Here is a 22251-nt window from a genome sequence, read left to right on the forward strand (position 1 = left end):
TCTCAGGAATTCTCCAGCCCCTTCCCAGCTCTCTCAGGAATTCTCCAGCCCCTTCCCATCTCCCTCAGGAACTCTCCAGCCCCTTCCCATCTCCCTCAGGAACTCTCCAGCCCCTTCCCAGCTCTCTCAGGAATTCTCCAGCCCCTTCTCAGCTCTCTCAGGAACTCTCCAGCCCCTTCCCAGCTCCCTCAGGAATTCTCCAGCCCCTTCCCAGCTCCCTCAGGAATTCTCCAGCCCCTCCATCTCTTGTCACAAGGGGCCCAAAAGTGGCCCAGGGTTCGAGGTGCCTCAGCAGAGGCAGCAGAAGGGGCTGGGGTCGCTGCCCTGGCCCGGTGGCCACGCTGGGCCCGCTCCAGGCCAGGTGCCATCGGCCTCTTGCGCTGTCCCAGGGCCCTTCCAGCTTTCCAGCCCCTTTCCCCCGAGGCTGGAGCGTTCTGGGGGGTGCTGAGAGCCGAGGGCAGCACGCAGCATTTGCTGAGCCTCACCCCGAGGATCCAGCCCAGATCCCTCCTCGTGTCCTCTGGCACATCCCCGCTCCCACCCAGCTCAGCAAAGAAAACCCCCCGAGCCAGCCTTAGGAAAAGATTTTCCATTTAATACTAGACTCTCAGGATTGAGATGCAGGCTTTTTATGCAATTACATCCAATGTTAAAATTGGTAATACATAATTTACAAAGATTAACATCAAAACAATGATCTATTTAGATATGCTTTGTAAAAAGGAAATATATTAGCAGCATTTATTTTCAGCAATCACACAGCCTACACCCATGCAGACTAAGGTTCAGCTCTATTTGCAGTAACGTAGTGCTTCCTGGCTCCGGCGGCGATCCTGGGGACACACGGGTCTGCTCAGTATTATAAAATAACCAAAAAATAAAAAAAGTCATTAATTTCTACACCAGTAAGAAAAAACAATTCTTTGCACTTACCTAACATTTGATTGTCTAAAAAACATTTTGTTTAGTCTTTCAACAAAAGAAAGATAAAATGACAGAGCTAGTGTCTCGCTTCTGTACGCACTTTATTTTTTTTTTTTTTAAAAACTTTTTAGTGTTTAACACCATTTGAGACAATGATTTCTGTTTGAAACTAAATGAGACAACTCGAGGGTTTGGACATGCGATATTCCTACTACACGCACGAGTATTTTATACTCAGGGTTCCTGGTACTGTACAGTGCTTCTCTACAGTAAGAAAATATTCCAAACTATTTTCTTATTTCTTTTTTTTTTAATAAAATATTTTTTTTTTCTCAAAGGGTTTTTTTCCTTTCTTTTTTTTTTTTTTTTGTGGTTTTTTTTTTTTTGTTTTGTTTTGTTTTGTTTTCTCTTTTTAAATCAACACATAAAAGTTAATGGAATGAGTCATGTTCCACTAAGAGTAAAATAATTATAATAATAACAAGAATGTACATTAGGACGAGCTTGGTCCATAAAAAGGAACATGTAACTACGGTATTGCTTTACATCCACGCAGCAGATATATACAACTTGGCACATTAAAAACTGGATTTCTTATAAGAACACCTAAAACAGGACTGGATATGCATGTGTACGTCTGAGACAGGAAAGCAAAGCCACCGTCCGGGGGCAGCGGGGGCCGCCCGGCCCCGGGGGTCGGGACAATCGCGACAATGGCGACAATGGCCGCGGGGTGGGGCCAGCGGGAGCCGCTGCCCGGACGTTCGGCTGTCCACCAGCACACGAGGGTAGTGTTAGCAGTTGATAAATTCTACAGCTCACGACAAACACTCGCTCGGATACTGCCTGACGGGCACGGAGTGAAAGGGTCCTTGGGGTTGTTTTTTTTTTTTTTTTTTGTTGTTGTTGTTTTTTTGTTTTGTTTTGTTTTTTTGCCTTTTTTCTTTTAACAGATTTTTATTTGCACAACACACGAGACACACGAGAACCACAGCTTATCAAAAAAACCAACAGCAATGGTGGCGTCAGGAGCTGACTTTGCTTTTATAAAATTTCTCTGCAGAAAAAAAGTGAAAAAACTCACACCCCACCCCCTCCCCCCACCCAGCAAGTGCCTCATCCCGGCGCTCCTGCCCTGCTCCAAGGGCCTCTGGAAGCTTCTCCTTGGCACAGACCACAGCGACGCGTGCTCAGCCGTCCCACGGCGAACCTCGTGCTCGGCTGGGGACGATTCTCTCTTCTTGAACTTGTGCAAATCAGAGGCCGCAGCTTCAGGGCAGCTTTTCCTTTTAAGCCACTGGGCCTTTCCTCTCCGCTCTGGATTCCTGGATTCCCTTCCCTGGCGGTGCTGAGGGTGGCTGGTACAATCCCAGGTTAGCAGTGGCCGTGGGGAACATCCTCCTCAGAGTAACTCAGTCCTTTTCCTCTGCCCTCCCTATTATTATTTTTTTAATTTTTTTTTTTGTTTTTTTCTCCTCTGAGTGGGAATATCAAGCAAAAATAAATTAAATTTGACCATCCTGGACAATAACCACGAGGTTTCCTCAGTACCTAACATCAATACAAGGCACGCCCACCAACACACACACCAAGAGCACTGCAGAGCAGGGTGGGCACCGTGCCAGCCCGGCCCCCCAGGTGCTACTGTTTGTCTTTTGTCAGTTTGCTGCTGCCCTCCTTCCCCAGGCTGGGCTCTGCCCCCAGCCCAGACAGCCCCCAGAGCTCGGCTGCCCCCGTGGGTCACTTCCTGAAGCTGCTCTCGGGGATGGTCAGAGTGCGACGCCGCAGCTTCCGGCCCGAGCCCTCCTCCAGCAGGTAGGTGACATCGATGGCTGCAACAGAGCACAGGGCACAAAGGGCATTTCATTTCAGTCACTACAGGATCACCGAGGCTGGAAAAACCTCCAGGATCATCGAGTCCAACCTGTGAGTGACGCCCACCTGGGAGCACTGAGCGCCACCTTTCTTGAACATAAAACTCCTGTTTCTTTATTCCTGGCTCTTTCAAGGATGTTTCCCTCCAGGAAATCCAAAACATGCCTGGACAAGGTGCTGAGTGACCCAAGCCCTGAGCCATGGCTGGACCAGACAATCTCCAAAAATCCTCCCAACCCAAATTAAGCATCAGACTGTGCAGCATTGCCAGAATTTGGGAGAGACTGGACAGGGCTCATCCTGAGCTTTCATTTAAAAGCAGGGTCACACTTCACCAGTGTCCCCTCATCCCACAGCTCAGACAACGCCTACAGCAGGTACTCAGAACGAAAGGAAAGCTCATGAAAGGTCAAAAGAGACTTTCCAGACTCCCCTCAGTCCTTCCTGGCCTGTCTGTTAAGTTTCTCCGTTGTAGATATGGAATGATGGGGGGAAATTAGTTTATGGAAAGGTTTTGTGGTTATTAAAAATATTATACAAAAAAAAATACAAAACAGTGTCATTGTAAAAAATTTCACTTGGATTTAGTGGATTTCTGTTGCAAAGGAAAACGTGGCTGCAAAGAAAACTGACTTTCCTAATGCCCACTAGCAAGAAATTCAGCCAAAACCATTCATTTTCCCAACACAGCTCAGCCAAGTGACCCCAGACCCGCAGGAGACCCAGGGGCTGTGCCAGCAGAGCCTGAACTCTCACCGTTTTTCCCTGGGATTTTCTCTAGCAGGTTGAGCAGGATCTGGTTCAGCCTCTCCCTCTGGAGGTGCCGCCGCTCCTCGGGGCTGCAGAGCGGCCTCGTGTCCGAGGGGTTCTCGTCCCCCTTCTTGTCAGCCTCGCAGCTCTCGCTGGGCACGGGCTCCTTGTCGGGCTCCTCGGGGCTGGGCAGCTCCCCTGCAGCCTGCTCAGGGGCCCCCAGCACCTCCTCCATCAGGGGCAGGGAATCTTCCTCTTGGTTTAAGTCTTTGATCTGTGGTTTCGAGCGATCGGATTTCCAGGATGACCTTGCAGGAAAAAAGGGGTTTAAGAGCAGTTTTTCACCTGGAAGGACAATTCTCAGCGAGTCCAGGACTCATCCACGGGTAGGGGCTGTCTGGAGCTCAATTTCTTCCCTCGATCCCTGAACTCACACCCACCAAGGCTACAGCTTTATCTGCATCACACCAAACGCAGCTTTGAAAAACAAATGGCTTTTCATTTTCAGTTGCAAAAAATGTTACTTCCAAAACCACTCTGGCCCAGCCCTTAGTGGGATGTTCTTGCAGGCTCTACCAGATCTGGGCTCTGAGTGCCCCACAGACACAGGCAGCAGGTCCAGGACCTGGGTTCCTCCATCTGGGAAGGCTGGAGCCCCCTGTTTTGGGCAGCTCCTCACAGCTGCTTTTTTCTGACTTTGAAATGGCTCCTTTCTTATCCTGATGTACATTATTAACTCTGCCTATCCCTCCTCCCTACTTGTTCCCTTTTATCTCTCTGAAAGTTTAGAGAGCTTTAAATAATTTAAACTTCTTATTTCCATAGCACCCAGGGGAAAGGGGCAGGAGGAGAGTGGGCACAACCAACAAGCAGCACTATTTCATCTCTTCTCAACGAGCTGGGAGGGGAGACTCACCTGCCTCCGTTCCTCTTGTAGTTGTCTGGCACATAATGAGGCTGCAACAACAATAAAGACTGTGATCAATACCAAATGAAATTCACGGTGGAAGGAAGTGCTGGCCTGTCAAATACTCTGCAAGTGCCAATGCAAGACACTGGAAATGCTGGTGTACCTCAAAGAGACTTCACAGGAGGAGGCCCAATCATCTAATAAGACAAATTAGAGCCAGACTTGTCTGATTCCTCACATCTTCTAAATAAATTTCAAGCCACAGACCATCATGATAAAAATCATCTTTGCTTTCTGCACAGCACGAGTCTGGAACCTTCTCCAAAGCCTCTAGAAAAACCTCTGCTCCAGGAAGAGCAGAGCTCACTTGCAGGAGCTTTGCAGATCTGCCACTCTGAGTCTCTCTGAGCTCACCATCACCATGCCTTGAGCACCTCTCTGCCTCTCAACTGCAGGTTCTGTTCCACCCAGTTTTCTTTCCAAGCTTACCTTCCAGCCAGCTTTTCCCCCAGGCTCTGCACACTCACAGATTCATGGAATGATTGAGCTTGGAAAAGCTCTCCCAGAGCATCCAGTCCAAGCTGTGCCCCACCCCCACCTTGTCCCCAGCCCAGAGCTCTGAGTGCCACCTCCAGGGATGGGCACTCCAAACCTTCCTGGGTTTGGAGGGAGGTTTAGATGGGGACTCCAAAACTCTCTGGGTTTGGAGGGAGGTTTGGATGGGGACTCCAAAACTCTCTGGGTTTGGAGGGAGGTTTGGATGGGGACTCCAAAACTCTCTGGGTTTGGAGGGAGATTTGGATGGCGACTCCAAACGTCCCAGCCAAGGCCTGACCACCCTTTCCATGAGGAAATTCCTCCTGATGTCCAACCTGAGCCTCCCCTGGCACAACTTGAGTCCTTTTCCTCTCGTCCTGTCCACTGTTCCTTGGGAGCAGAGCCTGACCCCCACCTAAAGCATCAGCTCCCTCTGCCTGACCAAGTTTCATTTATCAGCAGTCAGGAGCTTTCCAGAACTCCACCCAGCCTCCTAAAAACAGGTGAGGAAGGTGAGAGCAAAGCCACTCACTGAGAAATCCCTCTTGGGTGTGAGTTTCTTGGGGAAGTGGTCGAAGGCGTAGGGCTTGGTGCACACGGGGTAGCGGTTGCGGTGGATCTTGTAGAAGAGGTGAGCTGATTTATCCAGGCGGTAATCACAGATGTAAACATCCTGCTCCTTCACACCCTTCGGCCTCCCTGGCATCAGAACAAGGAGAAAACAGTCATGGACTGAGGGGGAAACGTGGTTTATCACAGTGGGAGCAAGGCAGGGGCTGTCACGGTGTCCCTGTTTGCTCTCTCACTCAGAACCCCAGCAGGGTCACTCTTAGGGGAGAACCTGCATACTCTGATCAAACACTTCCCAAACTTTCACAGACACAATTATCAACTGACATCATTTTCTCTGCCCTGCCCACTGCTGTCCCTCTTCAAACAGGAATCCCTGTCCCAGGACAAAGCCACGGCGTGTGCTCAGCTCTGAGCCACACAAACATCCCCCACGGCCTCTGGGCAGCAGGAACTACTCCGGTGCATGTCCTTGCTTCCAGATCAGAGTGGGTTTGTCCCAGTGCCTGGTTCAGGGTAAGGATGATGTTGGCTGGTGCCCAGCAGTGCTCAGCCTCAGCCCAGCACTCTCCAGGGTCCCCTGCTCTGCCAGCAGGGCCAGCACAGCTGACCCCAGCTGGCCACAGGACATCCCACACCACGGAGTGTCCAGCCCAGTGGGGGTGCCTGGGATCCCCAGTCAGTGCTGGGGAGCGACTGCACTGGGCACCCCTTGTGCTTCCTGGGGTTTATTCACAGAAGCACGGAGTGGTTTGGGCTGGAAGGCACCTTAAAGCTCATCCCATTCCACCCCCTGCCATGGGCAGGGACACCTTCCACTGTCCCAGGCTGCTCCAAGCCCCATCCAGCCTGGCTTGGACACTTTCAGGGGTCCAAGGGCAGCCACAGCTTCTCTGGGCACCATGTGCCAGGGCCTCCCCACCCTCACAGGTAAGAATTTCCTCTGTGCATCCAACCTAAATTGCCTCTTTTTCCAGGTTGAAGCCATTCCCTCTTGCCCTGTCAGTGCAGTTCATGATTAAGATCCTCTCTCCTTGCCCCTTCGGATACTGGACACCTCTCTTTCTGTAACCTTCCTTTCTATTACTACTACTGCTATCACTATTATTACTACAATATTTTTATTTATTTCAACCATGAAACTGTTTTTATCCCAACCCCTGGGTTTTAACTTTTTCCAGTTCCCTCCCATCCCAGGGGGAGCGAGCGGCTGGGTAACGCTGAGCTTTCAGCAGGGGTTAAACCACCCCAGCCCAGTGCCCAAATGCTTAGGAATGCGTTTGATCCTCACCTTTGCAGTAGGTGTAGAGGTCTAGCACACAGCACGTCCCCACCACGGCCTCCAAGGGGATGATTTCATACAAGGGCACCCGGAAGAGTTCGTTGTGGTAGAACTTGCGAGACGGGGAGTGATGCGTTTCGTGTGGACGGAAATAGTGGTGGCCAAAGGCAAAGCGCTCCTCCCTGAGGGTGCAAAGGGGACACAAACACAAATCAGCCCACGACACAACTCACTCAGTGTCCCCTGCTTTGTTTTGAGATCCCTCTCTTGCAGCTGGCTGTGATGAGCAGCAGTCACACAAGTGTTCCAGGTTCCACTGCCCACCTGCAGTGGGGGCAAACCCTCCCGGTGTGGTTTCTGTGGGCACAGCAGACTGTGACCGGCCAGGGCAGAGCACAGCTGTCACTGCACCCACAGTCTGTTCCGACACTGAGGAAATCCATCCATTTCTACCTCCGACCCTTTGCTTAAACCTCCAACCTCACGTGTTTCCACCGTGCAGCTGCAGAGCACAAGCTGCAGCTGGGAATTCCCCGACCTCTGCACCTCGCTCATTCCCGCATCCTTAAGGTGACACTGCCACAGCATTCCTGAGCTTTGGCAGGCAGGCCAGGGGGATGGCTCAGCCTCAAAGGCTGCCTGGCACATACTTCTCGTTTTTCCAGAGCTTCTCGATGCGGAAGATGTCGAGCTTGTCGCGGTTGATGTGGGACAGCAGCCGGTAGGACTGCCGCACCGGGTGCCCGTCGGGGGTCCTGCGGCTGTCTCTCATCAGGTACACACAGTCACCTGTCCAGGGGCACAAAGGACACACCTGTGAAGAGCCTGGCCTGAGCCCAGCACACCAGAACCACGGGAAATAATCATTAAAACGAGCTCAGCCTGATGCTGGATTGTAAGGAACGCCAGGAACCCACTGCAGAACCTGCCAAGAGCACGCAGATGTTTTTCACGGCGACTTTACAGAAAAACTACCCACAGCTTTCCATGCCAGACTGAAAACACCAACCTGTGAGGAATCAAAACCATGACAAACCACAGGATATGTAAACATGTCAGTCATGATTAGGAAAAGGTGTAGGAATTAGTGAAGACTGCAAAAAATCTTTGAGAGAGGAGGTTACTATTAAGAAAATCCTGTCCTGAGAAGCCCCAAGGCTTTGGTTATTCCAGCAGAATTCCAATGAGATGTAGAGCTCAGGAAAGTTAAAGAGAATGCAAAAAGGACTGAAGAAACTGGCACTGCTAGCAATCAAAAAGTGTTTCCCAAGGGCAACCCCTAAGCTTAAATGTATTAACTTTGTCCAATAAGTGAATTCACTCCTTAATTTCTCTGCTCTGACCTGTGAAATCCCAGAATGACCTGGGTTGGAAAGGATTTTAAAGACCATCCAGACCCACCCCCTGCCATGTGCAGGGATATCTTCCACTAGACCAAGCTGCTCAGAGCTCCATCCCCCCTGCCTTAAGCACTGCCAGGGCTGGGAAGAGATTCCCCTTCTTCTGTTATTTACCTAAAAATGACCAAAACCTAGGAGGTCCCAAGCTCCCCTGGGCAGGGTAGAGGTCACACAGCAGATTGTTCTGGCTGGCAGCAGCAGCTGCTCAGGAGGGGAAAGCACAGGAACAGGCAAGGCAAGGAAAAGCCTCCCCGTGCTGTCCCTGCCCTTCTGCTGTTTATGGACTTTCAGAGCCAAAGGCTAGAGCTTTGAGGATTAATCCTTCTTCCAAGTATTTGTCTAATCTTTTTTGGAACCATTTATACCCTGACCTCTCCACACCCTCCTGTGGCAAGGCCTGCCACAGTCTAGTCATGATTTTGTAAAAAAATCCTTCCTAGAGTTCAACTGTTGCCACCAGATTTGTTTGTCCCCTAATTTCTGCATCGTTGCATCTTCCTGAGCCACATTTCACAGACCTCCATCACTCACCCTCCAAATCACCTGGGCAGACTCTGGCCACAGAAAAGATGATCCAGCTCAGATTATCTTTGTTGTTCTTGTTTTTCCAGGTAGTGAGATGCTCTGTGCAATGGGATGTCAGAGCAGCACAGGGCAGGCAGGGCAGACAGACCCCCCCGGAGGTTACAGAAAGGCACAGTCACTCTGCTATTCTGTGCATAACAATTTCTGATACTCCCTTTGCCTTTTTGACTCAGGTAGAACATTTTTTCTCATGTTTCCATTAAATTACAATGACTCCTGGGGGTTGTTTTCCCTATTTTTTCCCCTGTTTTTGAGTATGTGTAGTGATGGCTGTTTGCCTTCCACAGATATTGCTGTTTTTAATTAGCAGGTTTGGGAAAAAGATACCAGGGAACCACTGAGGACAACGTGGCCCCAGGGTCACCCACACCCCAGTTTTGCTATAACCAGATTCAGGATTAAAGTGAAGCACATGATATTTTCATTCATATAATCTCATTCATCAATCTTGTCTAAGTTTAAAAGATGCTTCTAAGGAGTCCTCATAGGCAGAAATTTCTCCCATATTTCCAACCTAAACTTCATGAGGTTCACGTGGTCCCACCTGTCCAGGTGCCTCTGGATCCATCCCTAACCTCCAGCATTTTGACCACACCAACAGCTTGGTGTCTTCTTTCCACCTGAGCTAAAAGTGGCATAACAACAGCTTCCCTTTACAACTTTAAGAGTAACTTCTAAAGAAATTGGAGAGGTGGGCTCCTTAAAAGACTCAGAAAACAAGGAACACATGGACAGGAGCTACTGGCTCCAAGCAGAAGGCAAATAAAACCATTCAATTTTAAAGCAGCTTTTTTCAACTTTTATTTCCCACTTCTCCCATGAGAAGAAAGCAACCCCAGCATTATTGTGCCTGACTGAAAAAGGAGCATCCAGAAGGAGATGCAGACAGATGCTCTCTCGCTCTAAAGATCAGGAAACTTGATTTCAGTTCCAGTTTATACAGATGTTCTGCCTCAAAAATGAAGTTTCCAAGGAAAAAACACAGCAGCTGTTGCTGGTGCATCAGGGATGATGATCTGTTAGAATTTCTGGCTAGGTGTTTTCCAGGATCCATTCTGACCCCTGTTTATCAATTCCTATCCAAGGCAGAACTCCATGGGATGTAATGGATCAGATCTATTTTATTTGCATCATCTCCTGAGTTTAGGTATTAGGGAATTTTTGCAGAGGAGGTTTGTCCGTGATGTAACACTCAACAACTTCCAGCAGAATTGCCAAAAAATTAAGAAACAAGTTCTGCAACCCCTGAAACCCCTCTTAAAGAGAGGGATTTGGTCACAGCAGAGTGTGACCACTCACACAGCTGATTTTCAGTCTTGTTCCTCCAAAACATCAGCTCTCAAGCTTGGAACTGCTGCTCAGGGTGCAGCTCCTCCTGGGCAGGCACTCAGTGCACTTCCAGGCTTTGTGGCAACATCAGCCTCTTCCCAATCCACAGCTCCCAGGAAAATGTGAACCACACACAGGCTGAGGGGCTGCAGGCCACACTTTTGCCTCAGAATGTGGAATTAAAGGAGGCCTTGTAGACACCAGAGGGAGTAAAAAGCTGTTTTTCCCACAGCCCATACTGCCTGATACACCCACGGCACAGTAAAGGTCCTGCCTGAGGACTCAGGTGGAAAAATCAACAAGCCCATGGATTTCCCCTTTGCCTGCTGGAGCTGCATGTTCTGTTCCAGCACCTTGTGGTGGAATTTGCTTCATCTGCTCCCTGTGCCTGCGGAGGCATTTGGTGCCCAGCAGCTGCTGTTTGATCTCCTTTGTCCCCTGCTGATGGCACACGGAGCTCAGAAATGTCCCACAGAGGGACATTTCTCTCTTTAAAGGGCATTTCTCTAATTAAGGTCACCAAGATCAGATCAGAGGCACACAAGTAAAATGTAACACACCGTGACAGAAATGATCTTAATGCTCTGAACACCTGGAAGATGCCACAAGCCCCAGATAAAACACCATCCATTTCAACAGAGAATGTAAAAGCAAGTTCTGACACAGCCCTTGACGTGAGTTACGTTCCAGCAAAAAGAGACACGAGAAACCCAAAGGCTGAACTCTGGACAGAACTGACAATGCAAAGCAACACCCAGCAAGAGAACTGGATGCAAATTCCAGAATCTTGCAGCTGGGATAATGAATATGCTGGTTTCTGACCTTTTTCTAACTCCCCATTTTCCTGAAGGCTCTCCTATTCCCCTCTAGCAATCTTATCAGCTGGTTTCACTCATTCAAGAGCAGTTTCCCAACAATGATAAAGGGTTCTTTCTAACCTTGTGTGTATCTGTAGGATGAAATTATAAAAACATAACCAGTGAGCTGAATTGTGTGGCTGTGGCAGCTGCCTTGGAGAGATTCAGGAATTCAGAGCACAGTCCAGAAGAGATAAGCTTTAGGGAACACACAGGCAACGAGCTGGATGTTTTAATGACCACTCTGCACTGAAACACTGGAGGTCTAACAGCCTTCTTGGCCTTCACTTCTACATGTTAACTACCAGCAGTTGGCTCAGCATCATCCTCCCCTGGCCAGGACAATCCTTCATCATTTCTTCATCCACAGCCTGTGAGAACTCTGACTGTGTATCACTCCCAGCACTGCAGAGAGAGCAGCTTCCACTTGTAAAAAATGAAAGAATTTTTGACAGAGTAATGCCACAAGTGGCAGCTTCCACCTGTGAAAAATGAAAGAATTTTTGCCACAAGTGGCAGCTTCCACTTGTGAAAAATGAAAGAATTTTTGCCACAAGTGGCAGCTTCCACTTGTGAAAAATGAAAGAATTTTTGCCACAAGTGGCAGCTTCCACTTGTGCAAAATGAAAGTATTTTTGACAGGGTGATGCCAGAGATCCCTGCACACTGCTGGCCCCAGAGGCAGCACCCACCTTGGCGGAGCAGCAGATCATCCCTCAAGAGGCAGATGTAATAAACACAGCCAGGCTGGGCATAGTGGGGCCGAGGGATCATGGGAACCTCCTGCAGGGAAAAAGAAAGGGAGCTGTGAGAGTCATAAGATGGGAAGTAGTTGGTTACAGGTTTTTTGTTGTAAGGTATTATATACCTTTCTGACCCAACAGGCTGATGTTAACAGAGTTTATTTTGCTTTTTTGAATTATCACTTTTATTTCTTTTTATTGTAATGTGGATATTTTTGTCTAATAAGGTCTTCTTACATGTATGTAATATGTAACATATTACATATGTTTTTACTGTAACATCAAAGTTTTTAGCTTATTTTATACAATTACACTATTACATTACTATAAAACTTTTTATCATATTATTTAAGATTATATAATATATATTACATAATATATGTTTTTATATATGTATATATATGTATTATAGATATATATTTTCTTACTTAAAGTATATTCTTACTCATAACTATAGAAGCATAAATTTATGATTTTTTATTCAATGTTTGTGTATTTTGCTTTTACATATATTCAGGCTTCTTCTAAGGCTACAAATCAAACCCTCTTGAGTCTGTGAAGATTTCTATCTTTCCAATTCCCACACTACCCTATGGAAATACACAGATAAAAACTGAGAAAAACTGACCCCTCGTGGAACTGAAGCTAAATCAAGGAAGCTTCACCAATCCCAAAAGATACAAATTCAAAACACAAATACAAAATAAACCCCTAAGGAGCTGCTGTAGTTTTGTAAGAGTAATAGGAAGGAGAGTTTTGTTTTACCCTGTTCACAGCTCGAGGCTCACACTGCTCACACAGGTAGTGTTCAACGTCTGAGTTCACACCCATGCAGTCACAGTGCTGCCACACCTGCAAGAACAGGCACAGCCCAGTCACAAAGTCCTGGCACGGATTATTGCTGCAAACTGCATTTTCTCAACAAATACTAAGGAAAGCAAGAAAGCAAGCTTCACAAAGGAAATTCAAGATTTTTCTATGAACTATTTCACACCACATCAGCAGACAGACAAGATCTCCATGCAACAGAGGGCTTTGCCTTCGAGACTGATGTATTCATGCAATAAACAACCTCAAAGCAACCCACAACCGCTCGTGTCTCTGAAGACCCAGGACCCAGCAACACCTCGACACCCACCATGCACTTTTCACACTGGATCATCAGCCCCTCGTCCTTGTAGAGGCCGCAGATGCAGCGGATGACGTCCTCGTCCTTCTCGTGCCCGTTGTCCTTGTCGCACACCGAGGTCTCGCTGCTGTCGGCCTCGCTCGCCGTCTCGCCCACGATCTCGTCGATCTGGGCCGAGGCCTCGTGCCGCGCGTTGTAGTAGGCCTTGCGCAGCCGGCACACGTCCCGCCCTGTTGGCGACTTCCTGCCGTAGTATTTCTGCAAAAAGCACAAAATAAACCCAAAAAGTGCTTTATTTCCTGTTTAGCTCCTGTCTGTGCACACCTGGGAGGCCTGGTGGCCTCTCCATCTCCCTCCTGACCCTGGCCAGAGTACCAGTAGGCCTTGTGCAGCCGGCACATGTCCCGCCCCGTCGGGGACTTCCTGCCATAGTATTTCTGCAAAAACCAACCAAAAACCCCAAAAAGTGCTTTATTTCTTGTTTAGCTCCTGTCTGTGCACATCTGGGAAGGGTTCTCCCCCTACAGCTGCAGCCCCAAACCTGGGCGGCCTCTCCATCTCCCTCCTGACTCTGGCCAGCGTTGAAGCAGGCCTTGTGCGGCCCACACTGGTCCCACCCCGTTGGGGACTTCTTGCCATAGTATTTCTGCAAAAACCAACAAAAAACCCCAAAAAGTGCTTAATTTCCAACTCCTGTCCTGTTTAGCTCCTGTCTGTGCACACCTGGGAGGCCTGGTGGCCTCTCCATCTCCCTCCTAACTCTGGCCAGCGTTGAAGCAGGCCTTGCGCGGCCTACACACATCCCACCCCATCGGGGACTTCTTGCCGTAGTATTTCTGAAAAAACCAACAAAAAAACCCCCAAAAATTGCTTTATTTTCTGTTTAGCTCCTGGGAGGGGTTCTCCCTACAGCTGCAGCCCCAAACCTGGGGCAGCCTTTCAATCTCCCTCCTGACTCTGGCCAGAGTAGTAGTAGGCCTTGTGCAGCCGGCACACGTCCCACCCCGTTAGGAAACTTCCTGCCATAGTATTTCTGCAAAAAGCAACAAAAAACCCCAAAAAGTGCTTAATTTCCAACTCCTGTCCTGTTTAGCTCCTGTCTGTGCACACCTGGGAGGCCTGGTGGCCTCTCCATCTCCCTCCTGACTCTGGCCAGCGTTGAAGCAGGCCTTGTGCAGCCCACATATGTCCCGCCCCATAGGGGACTTCTTGCCGTAGTATTTCTGCAAAAACCAACAAAAAAACCCCAAAAAGTGCTTTATTTCTTGTTTAACTCCTGTCTGTGCACACCTGGGAGGCCTGGTGGCCTCACCATCTCCCTCCTGACCCTGGCCAGCAGATGCATGGATGTGACACGGGCAGGGGAGGAGGAACTGAGAGCAGCCCCAGGAGGAGGATTTGGGGTGATGGGTGACCAAAAACTCAACGTGCCCTGGCCCTGTGTGTTCACAGCCCAGAAACCACCCCTGTCCTGGGCTGCATCCAAAGGAACATGGGCAGCAGATCAAGGAAAGGGATTTTTCCTCTTTGCTCTGCTCTCCTGAGACTCCAGCTGAGGTGCTGTGTCCAGTTCCAGGGCCCCCAATACAAGGAGGACATGGAAATGCTGGAGCAAGTCCAGAGGAGGCCACGAAGTTGCTGAGGGGACTGGAGCCAGGCTGGGAGGGCTGGGAATGTTCAGCCTGGAGAAGGGAAGGTTGTGTGGAGACCTCAGACCTTGCAGGGTCTGAAGGGGCTCCAGGGAAGCTGGAGAGGGACTGTTCATCAGGAACTGGAGTGACAGAACAAGGGGGAATGGGTTCAGACCGGAAAAGAGAGAATTTAGGTTGGATATATGGGAGAAATTGTTCCCTGTGAGGGTGGGGAGGTCCTGGCACAGGTGCCCAGAGAAGCTGTGGCTGCTCCTGGATCCCTGGCAGGGTTCCAGGCCAGGCTGCACAGAGCTTGGAGCAGCCTGGGATAGTGGAAGGTGTCCCTGCCCGTGGCAGGGGGTGGAATGGGATGAGCTTTAAGGTGCCTTCCAGCCCAAACCATTCCATGATTCTGTGATTCCATGACATCTCATACTGACAAACAGGGTACCCCTTCCAAAAGGAATGAAAATTTCTTTAGATCAGCTCTTCATGAGTGTCCTTGACCTTCTCTGAGACCTAAGGCAGTCAAGGGCTCATGATGTGCTACTGAGCCCTCATCAGGAATGGATCAGCACAAGTTCTCTTCCTCCAGAATACATTTCTTCTTTTATTCCTGTAAGAGCATTAAAGGAGGGCACATCCCTGCTGCCAGTGCAGCAGCCTTCAGGCCAGACAGAGCCTCACCTCTGCATTCCTGAAGACTTTCAGCATGTCCCCATCAAAAGCTTCCACAGTTTTGTAGTAACCAGTCAGGATCTGCTTCTCAATCGTGGCAAGGTCCAAGGGGTCAGAGATCTTTTCATAATAGTCTGCATTTCTACAACAGGAACGTTGGCACAATGTCAGGCTCACCAGCAATTCCCATTGTGCAAATTCATCAGAGAAAACAGCTCTGGGAAGGCAGCACTTACTTTTTCTTTGGGGGCAGGTTCAAGAGAGGAGCTGCCAGCGCCTGCCTGGAGGAGTCTGCAACAGGAACAGAGCTTAGTGACATCACTGGAGTGAAACTTCCAAAGAAAAGTAAATTACAACATTCAATCTGGGTTAAAAAAAGGCTTTTCTATTATCTGAGCCAAGGGGAACTGAAATGCTTCTGCATTTCTAGATGTTGGTGCCTGTAACTGCAGTACAGGTAGCACAAGGATGACATTTCTGATTTTTTCTGGAATTTTGAAAAATCAGTTTCAAAGGACAGCAACATCTGCAGATTCTGGTGGTAAAGGAGGGGGTTGAGGCTGAAGCAAAGTGATTATTGGTAAGGGAAGAAATTTTAAAACACAGGAGTCATTTAACACTCCGTATTTTTCTAGCATTTCCTATTCACAGAGCCCATTTCCAGAGGATGAAAACATGCCCACAGAGATTTTTTTAAAGAGAATCACCTTCACCTTTGTAGGATATGATGCTGTCACATATCTCCTTGAAGATCTGAGCCAGGCGGGCGGCACGAGCCACCTCGAGGTTCTCCTCAGCCGCCGCCAAGCGCCGCGTCCGCACCGAGCGCGACGTCTGCAGCGCCGAGAACTGGGTCATGAACACATCTGGGGAAGGGCAGCACACGGTCACCCCCACGTTCCAGACACATGTTATAATACTGGCTTGTTGAGAATATTAAAATGGATTCTATACGTGTGGGGTTAAAGTAACTTCGTTATACAGTTTTTGTTTCTGTTGTTAATTAAGCTTAGATATAATACTGAAATGGCTGATATAAGCATGTGTTATAGATACATATTATAATACTGGCTTTTTGCAAATATTAAAATGGATTCTATTATGTGTGGTGTTAAATTAACTTTGTTATAAAGATATAGTTTTTATTTCTGTTGCTAATTAAGCTTCAATGTATTAGTGAAATATAGCTGATGTAAGTGAAATAGCTGATAAAAGTATGTGTTATAGATACACATTATAATAGCTTTTTGCAAATATTAAAATGGATTCTATACGTGTGGGGTTAAAGTAACTTCGTTATACAGTTTTTATTTCTGTTGCTAATTAAGCTTAGATATAATACTGAAATGGCTGATATAAGCATGTGTTATAGATACATATTATAATACTGGCTTTTTGCAAATATTAAAATGGATTCTATTATGTGTGGTGTTAAAGTAACTTTGTTATAAAGATATAGTTTTTATTTCTGTTGCTAATTAAGCTTCGATGTATTAGTGAAATATAGCTGATGTAAGTGAAATAGCTGATAAAAGTATGTGTTATAGATACACATTATAATATTGGCTTTTTGCAAATATTAAAATGGATTCTATACGTGTGGTGTTAAAGTAACTTTGTTATATAGTTTTTACTTCTGTTGCTAATTAAGCTTCGATGTATTAGTGAAATATAGGTGATGTAAGTGAAATAGCTGATATAAGTATGTGCTATAGATAAACATTATAATATTGGCTTTTTGCAAATATTAAAATGGATTCTATACGTGTGGGGTTAAAGTAACTTCGTTATACAGTTTTTATTTCTGTTGTTAATTAAGCTCAGTGAAATAGCTGATATAAGTATGCTTGTGTTAAAATGCCTGCTTGGATGGAGTAACATGCCATGAACACAGGATGAGGACACCTGCTACAGATCTGCCACCTATCAGAATCTGCTGTCTGAAGAAAATATGGACCAAGGCCCAAACTGGAAGCGATAAAGAGGAGCCAAAACCACAGCCCAAAAGCACACATGCTCTAAAAAGGCAGACCCAAGGAGGGGCCACGTAAAATAGCTCCTGGATGATGTAAACTGATTTATGGGTATGCATAAGGGTCTGTGAATATGCAACAGGCTGGTGTAATGGAAAAGGTATTTAAGGGGTATCCCCAAAGATAACAGTGTGCTCTTGGCTGAGTGGCCATAATAACCTTTGCTCTAAGGTCCTTGCCTCCTCTTGCCCTTTTTTGAACTTTTAAAATTTTCACAGGAGAGTGAACGTGTTTTTCACACTCCACACAAAACATTCCTTTCTAAACCAGAAATCTGTAAGAGATCAAATCACAGCATCTTCTCTGGTGCAGCAACTCCACCATCGATTATAAAATGAAGATGTGTCCTGAGCTGCAAGATGTAGGTGGGGGGTGTGTGTTCTGTTGCCATCTGTCAGAGGTGGGGCAGTTATCTTCTGCTCATTGTTGAAATTAACAATGTTCAACACTGTTAGAACCAGGTGGGACAATTATCTTTGTTCATTGGGATAGGTTTTCTTTATCTCTCCCACAACCAATCCTCCCTCCAGGAGATCTCTTCTGTTCATGGGCCATTCATTATTAATTATCTTCTGTTCATGGGCCACTGAGTGTCCCTGCATGGCTGATCAAATTCCATCATCCCATGGGAGATGCTGCGCCCAGGGCAGGAGCCAAGCATTCCTACCTGGATACAATCTGAGCTTTCCAACATTCCTACCTTGACACAATCTGGGATTTCAAACATTCCTACCTGGATACAATCTGAGCCTGGGAACAGCACAGCAGCCTCTGCCCACTGCACTCCCAGAGGAGCAGCTTTCTCCTCCCCTGCATTCCCAGAGGAAGAGCAGGCCCATCTCCAGCAGCTCTGGAGCTCCAGAGGAAAACTCCAGCCTTGTCCAGGACCCCTGCTCCAGCAGAACCACAGCTGGCCCTGCAGGAGGGCTGAGCCACCATGGAATGGCACTGCTGCCACCACCCTGACACACACGGGGTCAGCTCCTGCTCTGACTCTGTCAGTGTTGTTTTTTTTTTGGTTTGTACTATTGCATTTGTATTTTTATTTTTCCTAGTAAAGAGCTGTTATTCCTGCTCCCATTGCTTTTCCTGAGAGCCCCTTAATTTCAAAATTGTAACAATTCAGAGGGAGGGGGGTTACATTTTCCATTTCAGGGGAGGCTCCTGCCTTCCTTAGCAGGCACCTGTCTTGTCAAACCAAGACAAACATGTACCAATGTTGCAAGTTGCTCATTCCAAGGCTGGATTCACACCGGGTTTAACTCTTTGTGTCCCGGGTGGCTGAGTGGCCTCACCTGATTTGATGTTGCCGTCGTCGCGGCAGATCCCGTTCCAGCGCGTGTACAGCGACGAGCTGTGCATGCTGTCACTGACGTGCTTCACCTCCTCCTGCTTCTGCCTGATCTTCTCCCAGTTCCGTACCAAGAACACGTGGTGCTTCAGCACAAAATTCCTGCAGGAATTAGGGAGCTATTCAAGAAGCTCTTTTTTACTGGAAAATTCATTCTTTAATGTGGAGGAAAAGCTGAATATTCAGAGGTGTAACCTGTGCATTCTCTCCTCAGTGGAGAGGAATTCCAGCCTGGCTGGTAAAGTAGAACTAAGAGCTGCATCCTCAGCAATTTCAGGATGCCCCATCTTCTAGAACACATCAAGACTTGCACAGCACTCCATTTCTGAGGCAAATCCCCCTGAAATCAGCCCTTACCTTTCCCTGTTAGACATGGGCTTCATCTGCAGCTGAGGTGTCAGCCTGGTTGGGGCGTTCACACTTTCACTGGGTTCCTCAGGGATGTGGCCCCTCTGGAAAACAGATTGTTCTGATAGACAGGAAAAACTGTGCCAAGAACTCAGCACAGCAGCCAAAGCAGTCCCAGAGACAGAACCTGCAGCATTTCTCTGCTGTATTTGTGTTTAAAGTTTGGGTTTCTGTTTCAAGTTTAAAATTTACAAATACCCCAGTTTTTGGTCTGGTGGCACAGACTGATTTCCCATCAACCTCACCCACCCAAACTCTGTCTTTCCTACTTACTCTCTTCTTTAGTTTGTGCTTTGACTTCCTCTTCTCTTTCGACCTCCCAGGTCTTCTGTGGGTGCTCACAGGCTGGTTGCCTTTGCTTGAGAGTCCATTCATGCGTTGACTTTTACCCCCAATTATTCCCCTGCATTTGTCAAAGCCACATTTGCAGAGTTGCTATGAGGAAAAAGAAAAAAAATCCAATAAACCCCAAAGGTCTAGATTCTCTCTCAGTATTAAAAAGAACATTTTCTGCCTAATACAACACGACAGGTTTTGTTAATTTTTACACTTTACAGAACTGTTAGGCCTTAGTGAGATTTTTCAAGGTCTCACAGTGGGGTTTTTACCTGTTTTTCAACGTTAAATGAGTGGAAGTTGTAGTCATAGGTGAGCTCAGTCCCAGCAGGCATGTCCTTCAGTGCATACAGCCCGATCCGATACACACCATTCACAGACCTGAGGGCAAAATACAATCAAACACCCCAAAAATTCAACACGAAATCATCTTTGTGCACAGGGTGGCAGCGTTAGAGACAGGCAGCAACACCTCTGCTGTGCCCTGGCTTATGCTTGTGCAGTTCTTTTATTTATCTCTTACAACAGACTTTGAAAGCTAAGAAGTGAACACCACATTTACAAAGAGGAGTACATGCCAGGGTCTCCCCATCCTCACAGGGAACATTTCCTTCCCAATATCCCATCTAACCCTGCCCTCTGGCAGTGGGAAGACACTGCCCCTTGTCCTGTCACTCCAGGCCCTTGTAAATGATCTCTCTCCATCTTTCCTGCAGCTCCTTCAGGTACCAGAAGGACACAGTTAGGTCACTTGGAGCTCTTCTTCTCCAGGCTGAACAATCCCAATTCTCTCAGCCTTTCCTCACAGACAGCTGCTCCTCCCCTCTAATTAATTTAGTGCCTCCTCTAGACCCACTCCAGCAGCTCCACATCCTTCCTGTGCTGGGACCCCAGACTGGAGGCAGCTCTGCAGGAGGGGGTCTCACCTGAGCAGGGCAGAATCCTCTCTGTCTCCTCAACTATTTGAGTTGGATTTTCAAATTTAAACCCTTACTATTGCTTAAATCTAGAATTATATGAGAACCACAAGCTACTTTGATGTACAGTGACTCCTGTTCCACCATCTGCCATTCCCCTGCAGATCACTCACTACAAATCTCTCTGCAGTATTTCCTCCTAAGTGCTGCTATGACACAGGGTGTCTTGCAATCCCACTATTTCCTTTGTTCCTGCTTTATAAAAATATTTGAATTGTCGAAACCAAGGGTTTATACACAGATAGATGATTTTAGAGCATTACCCAGGCTTCAACCTTTGCAGCACATTAAGAGTGTGAACACCAGCAACAGTGGGAGGGAAACAGCCCAGTGCGACCAGTAATGCTGGGAGGGAAATGTCCCAGTGTGACAGCCAGCAGTGCTGGATCTGCCAGCAAACTCGGATCCTGTCTCCAAAGCATCCAGCACTGACCAACACTACACAACTTCTCCTGAGCAACGCGGGCACCTGTAAGGGTTATTTCCAGCTTGACTCCCTATCGATGCAGGGCGACTCCAACGCAGGGAATAATGTGCTCTGACTGCACTGATCCAGGAGGCTGAACAAATGCTTTATTAAGCTGTACTATATCACACCAATACTATACTCTATTAAAGAGATACTATACTAAAAAGATACTAAAGAAAAACCCATGACAGTCTGAGACAGTCACGACACAGCTTTGACCCAAGTGGCCAATCAATCCAAACAACCATCACTGGTGTCTAATTAACAACTCACTTTTGGTAAACAATCTCCATATCGTATTCCACATGTGCCAAACAACAAGAGCAGCAAGTAGAGAGAAGAATTGTTTTCTCTTCTTCTCTGAACTTCTCACTGCCTTCTGCAGGAAAAATCCTGGGAGAGAGAATTATGTCTCTCTCTGTTCAGAGAATGTGAATACCACAACTCCCCTCCCTATTTTCATATCTGACTCCCTCAGCTGAACTGGTTCTCTCTCTCTCTAGGTACACAGGTCCTGCAGGGAGCAGAATCCCTTTCCTCACCATTTCTGCATCTCACAGTTGGGGTTGCAGCTGTGGTTGATGAAGCGAGCCTCATTGCCCATGCGGTAGCTGTCGATCACCATGCCGCTGTCCAGGTTCAGGCAGTAATGGTCACTGTGGTTGTGGTACTGCTCAATCATCCGGTTCCTGTGGGGCAACACAGGGTTAATCTTGTCATTCTGACTGTCCCCACACAGCACGCAGGGAGTAGCACAGTGAGAGCACACCTCAGAGAGGGCTTTTGTCTTAGGCTGGAAATGGGTGCGTGCATTCTATTCCATCTGTGGAGCAGTTATCTTTGTTCATTGGGCAGTTTTCTTTATCTCTCCCACAACCAATCCTCCCTCCAGGAGATCTCTTCTGTTCATGAGCCATTCATTATTAATTATCTTCTGTTCATGGGCCACTGAGTGTCGTCCCTGCATGGCTGATCAAATTCCATCATCCCATGGGAGATGCTCTGCCCAGGGCAGGAGCCAAGCATTCCTACCTGGATACAATCTGAGCTTTCCAACATTCCTACCTTGACACAATCTGGGATTTCAAACATTCCTACCTGGATACAATCCGAGCTTTGGGAACAGCACAGCAGCCTTTGCCCCCTGCATTCCCAGAGGAGCAGCTTTCTCCTGCCCTGCATTCCCAGAGGAGCAGCTTTCTCCTCCCTGCATTCCCAGAGGAGCAGCTTTCTCCTGCCCTGCATCCCCAGAGGAAGAGCAGGCCCATCTCCAGCAGCCCTGGTGCTTCAGAGGAAAACTCCAGCCTTGTGCAGGATCCCTGCTCCAGCAGAAGCACAGCTGGCACTGCAGGAGGGCTGAGCCACCATGGAATGGCACTGCTGCCACCACCCTGACCCACAGGGGGTCAGCTCCTGCTCTGACTCTGTTAGTGTTGTTTTGTATTACTGCATTGTTTATCTTCTTTTTAAAATTTTC

At 47.7% G+C, this 22251-nt stretch overlaps 1 protein-coding gene across 4 annotated transcripts in view; it reads right to left on the reverse strand.

Annotated features, from left to right (window-relative positions):
- Positions 1-574: 574 nt before the first annotated feature.
- ASH1L (ASH1 like histone lysine methyltransferase) overlaps positions 575-22251 on the reverse strand; it is a 70056-nt gene continuing 48379 nt past the window's right edge. For 2 of the 4 annotated variants that reach the window (XM_038161828.1, XM_038161829.1), the window contains exons 12-28: positions 21317-21463; positions 19601-19709; positions 19266-19427; positions 18942-19036; positions 18529-18686; positions 15908-16066; positions 15437-15491; positions 15210-15342; positions 12901-13149; positions 12528-12614; positions 11712-11802; positions 7499-7637; positions 6858-7030; positions 5529-5695; positions 4466-4506; positions 3556-3857; positions 575-2756 (exon numbers count right to left, since the gene is read on the reverse strand). In XM_038161828.1, the coding sequence (XP_038017756.1) occupies positions 2665-2756; positions 3556-3857; positions 4466-4506; positions 5529-5695; positions 6858-7030; positions 7499-7637; positions 11712-11802; positions 12528-12614; positions 12901-13149; positions 15210-15342; positions 15437-15491; positions 15908-16066; positions 18529-18686; positions 18942-19036; positions 19266-19427; positions 19601-19709; positions 21317-21463 (2359 nt within the window). In that variant the 3' untranslated portion in view covers positions 575-2664. Of the gene's footprint in view, positions 2757-3555; positions 3858-4465; positions 4507-5528; positions 5696-6857; positions 7031-7498; positions 7638-11711; positions 11803-12527; positions 12615-12900; positions 13150-13376; positions 14115-15209; positions 15343-15436; positions 15492-15907; positions 16067-18528; positions 18687-18941; positions 19037-19265; positions 19428-19600; positions 19710-21316; positions 21464-22251 lie in introns of those variants that run through there. The other 2 variants (XM_038161830.1, XM_038161831.1) reach the window with 2 other exon arrangements.

This window comes from Motacilla alba, chromosome 25 (genome assembly GCF_015832195.1).
Source record: "Motacilla alba alba isolate MOTALB_02 chromosome 25, Motacilla_alba_V1.0_pri, whole genome shotgun sequence".
In the NCBI taxonomy this organism is placed as follows: Eukaryota; Metazoa; Chordata; class Aves; order Passeriformes; family Motacillidae; genus Motacilla; species Motacilla alba.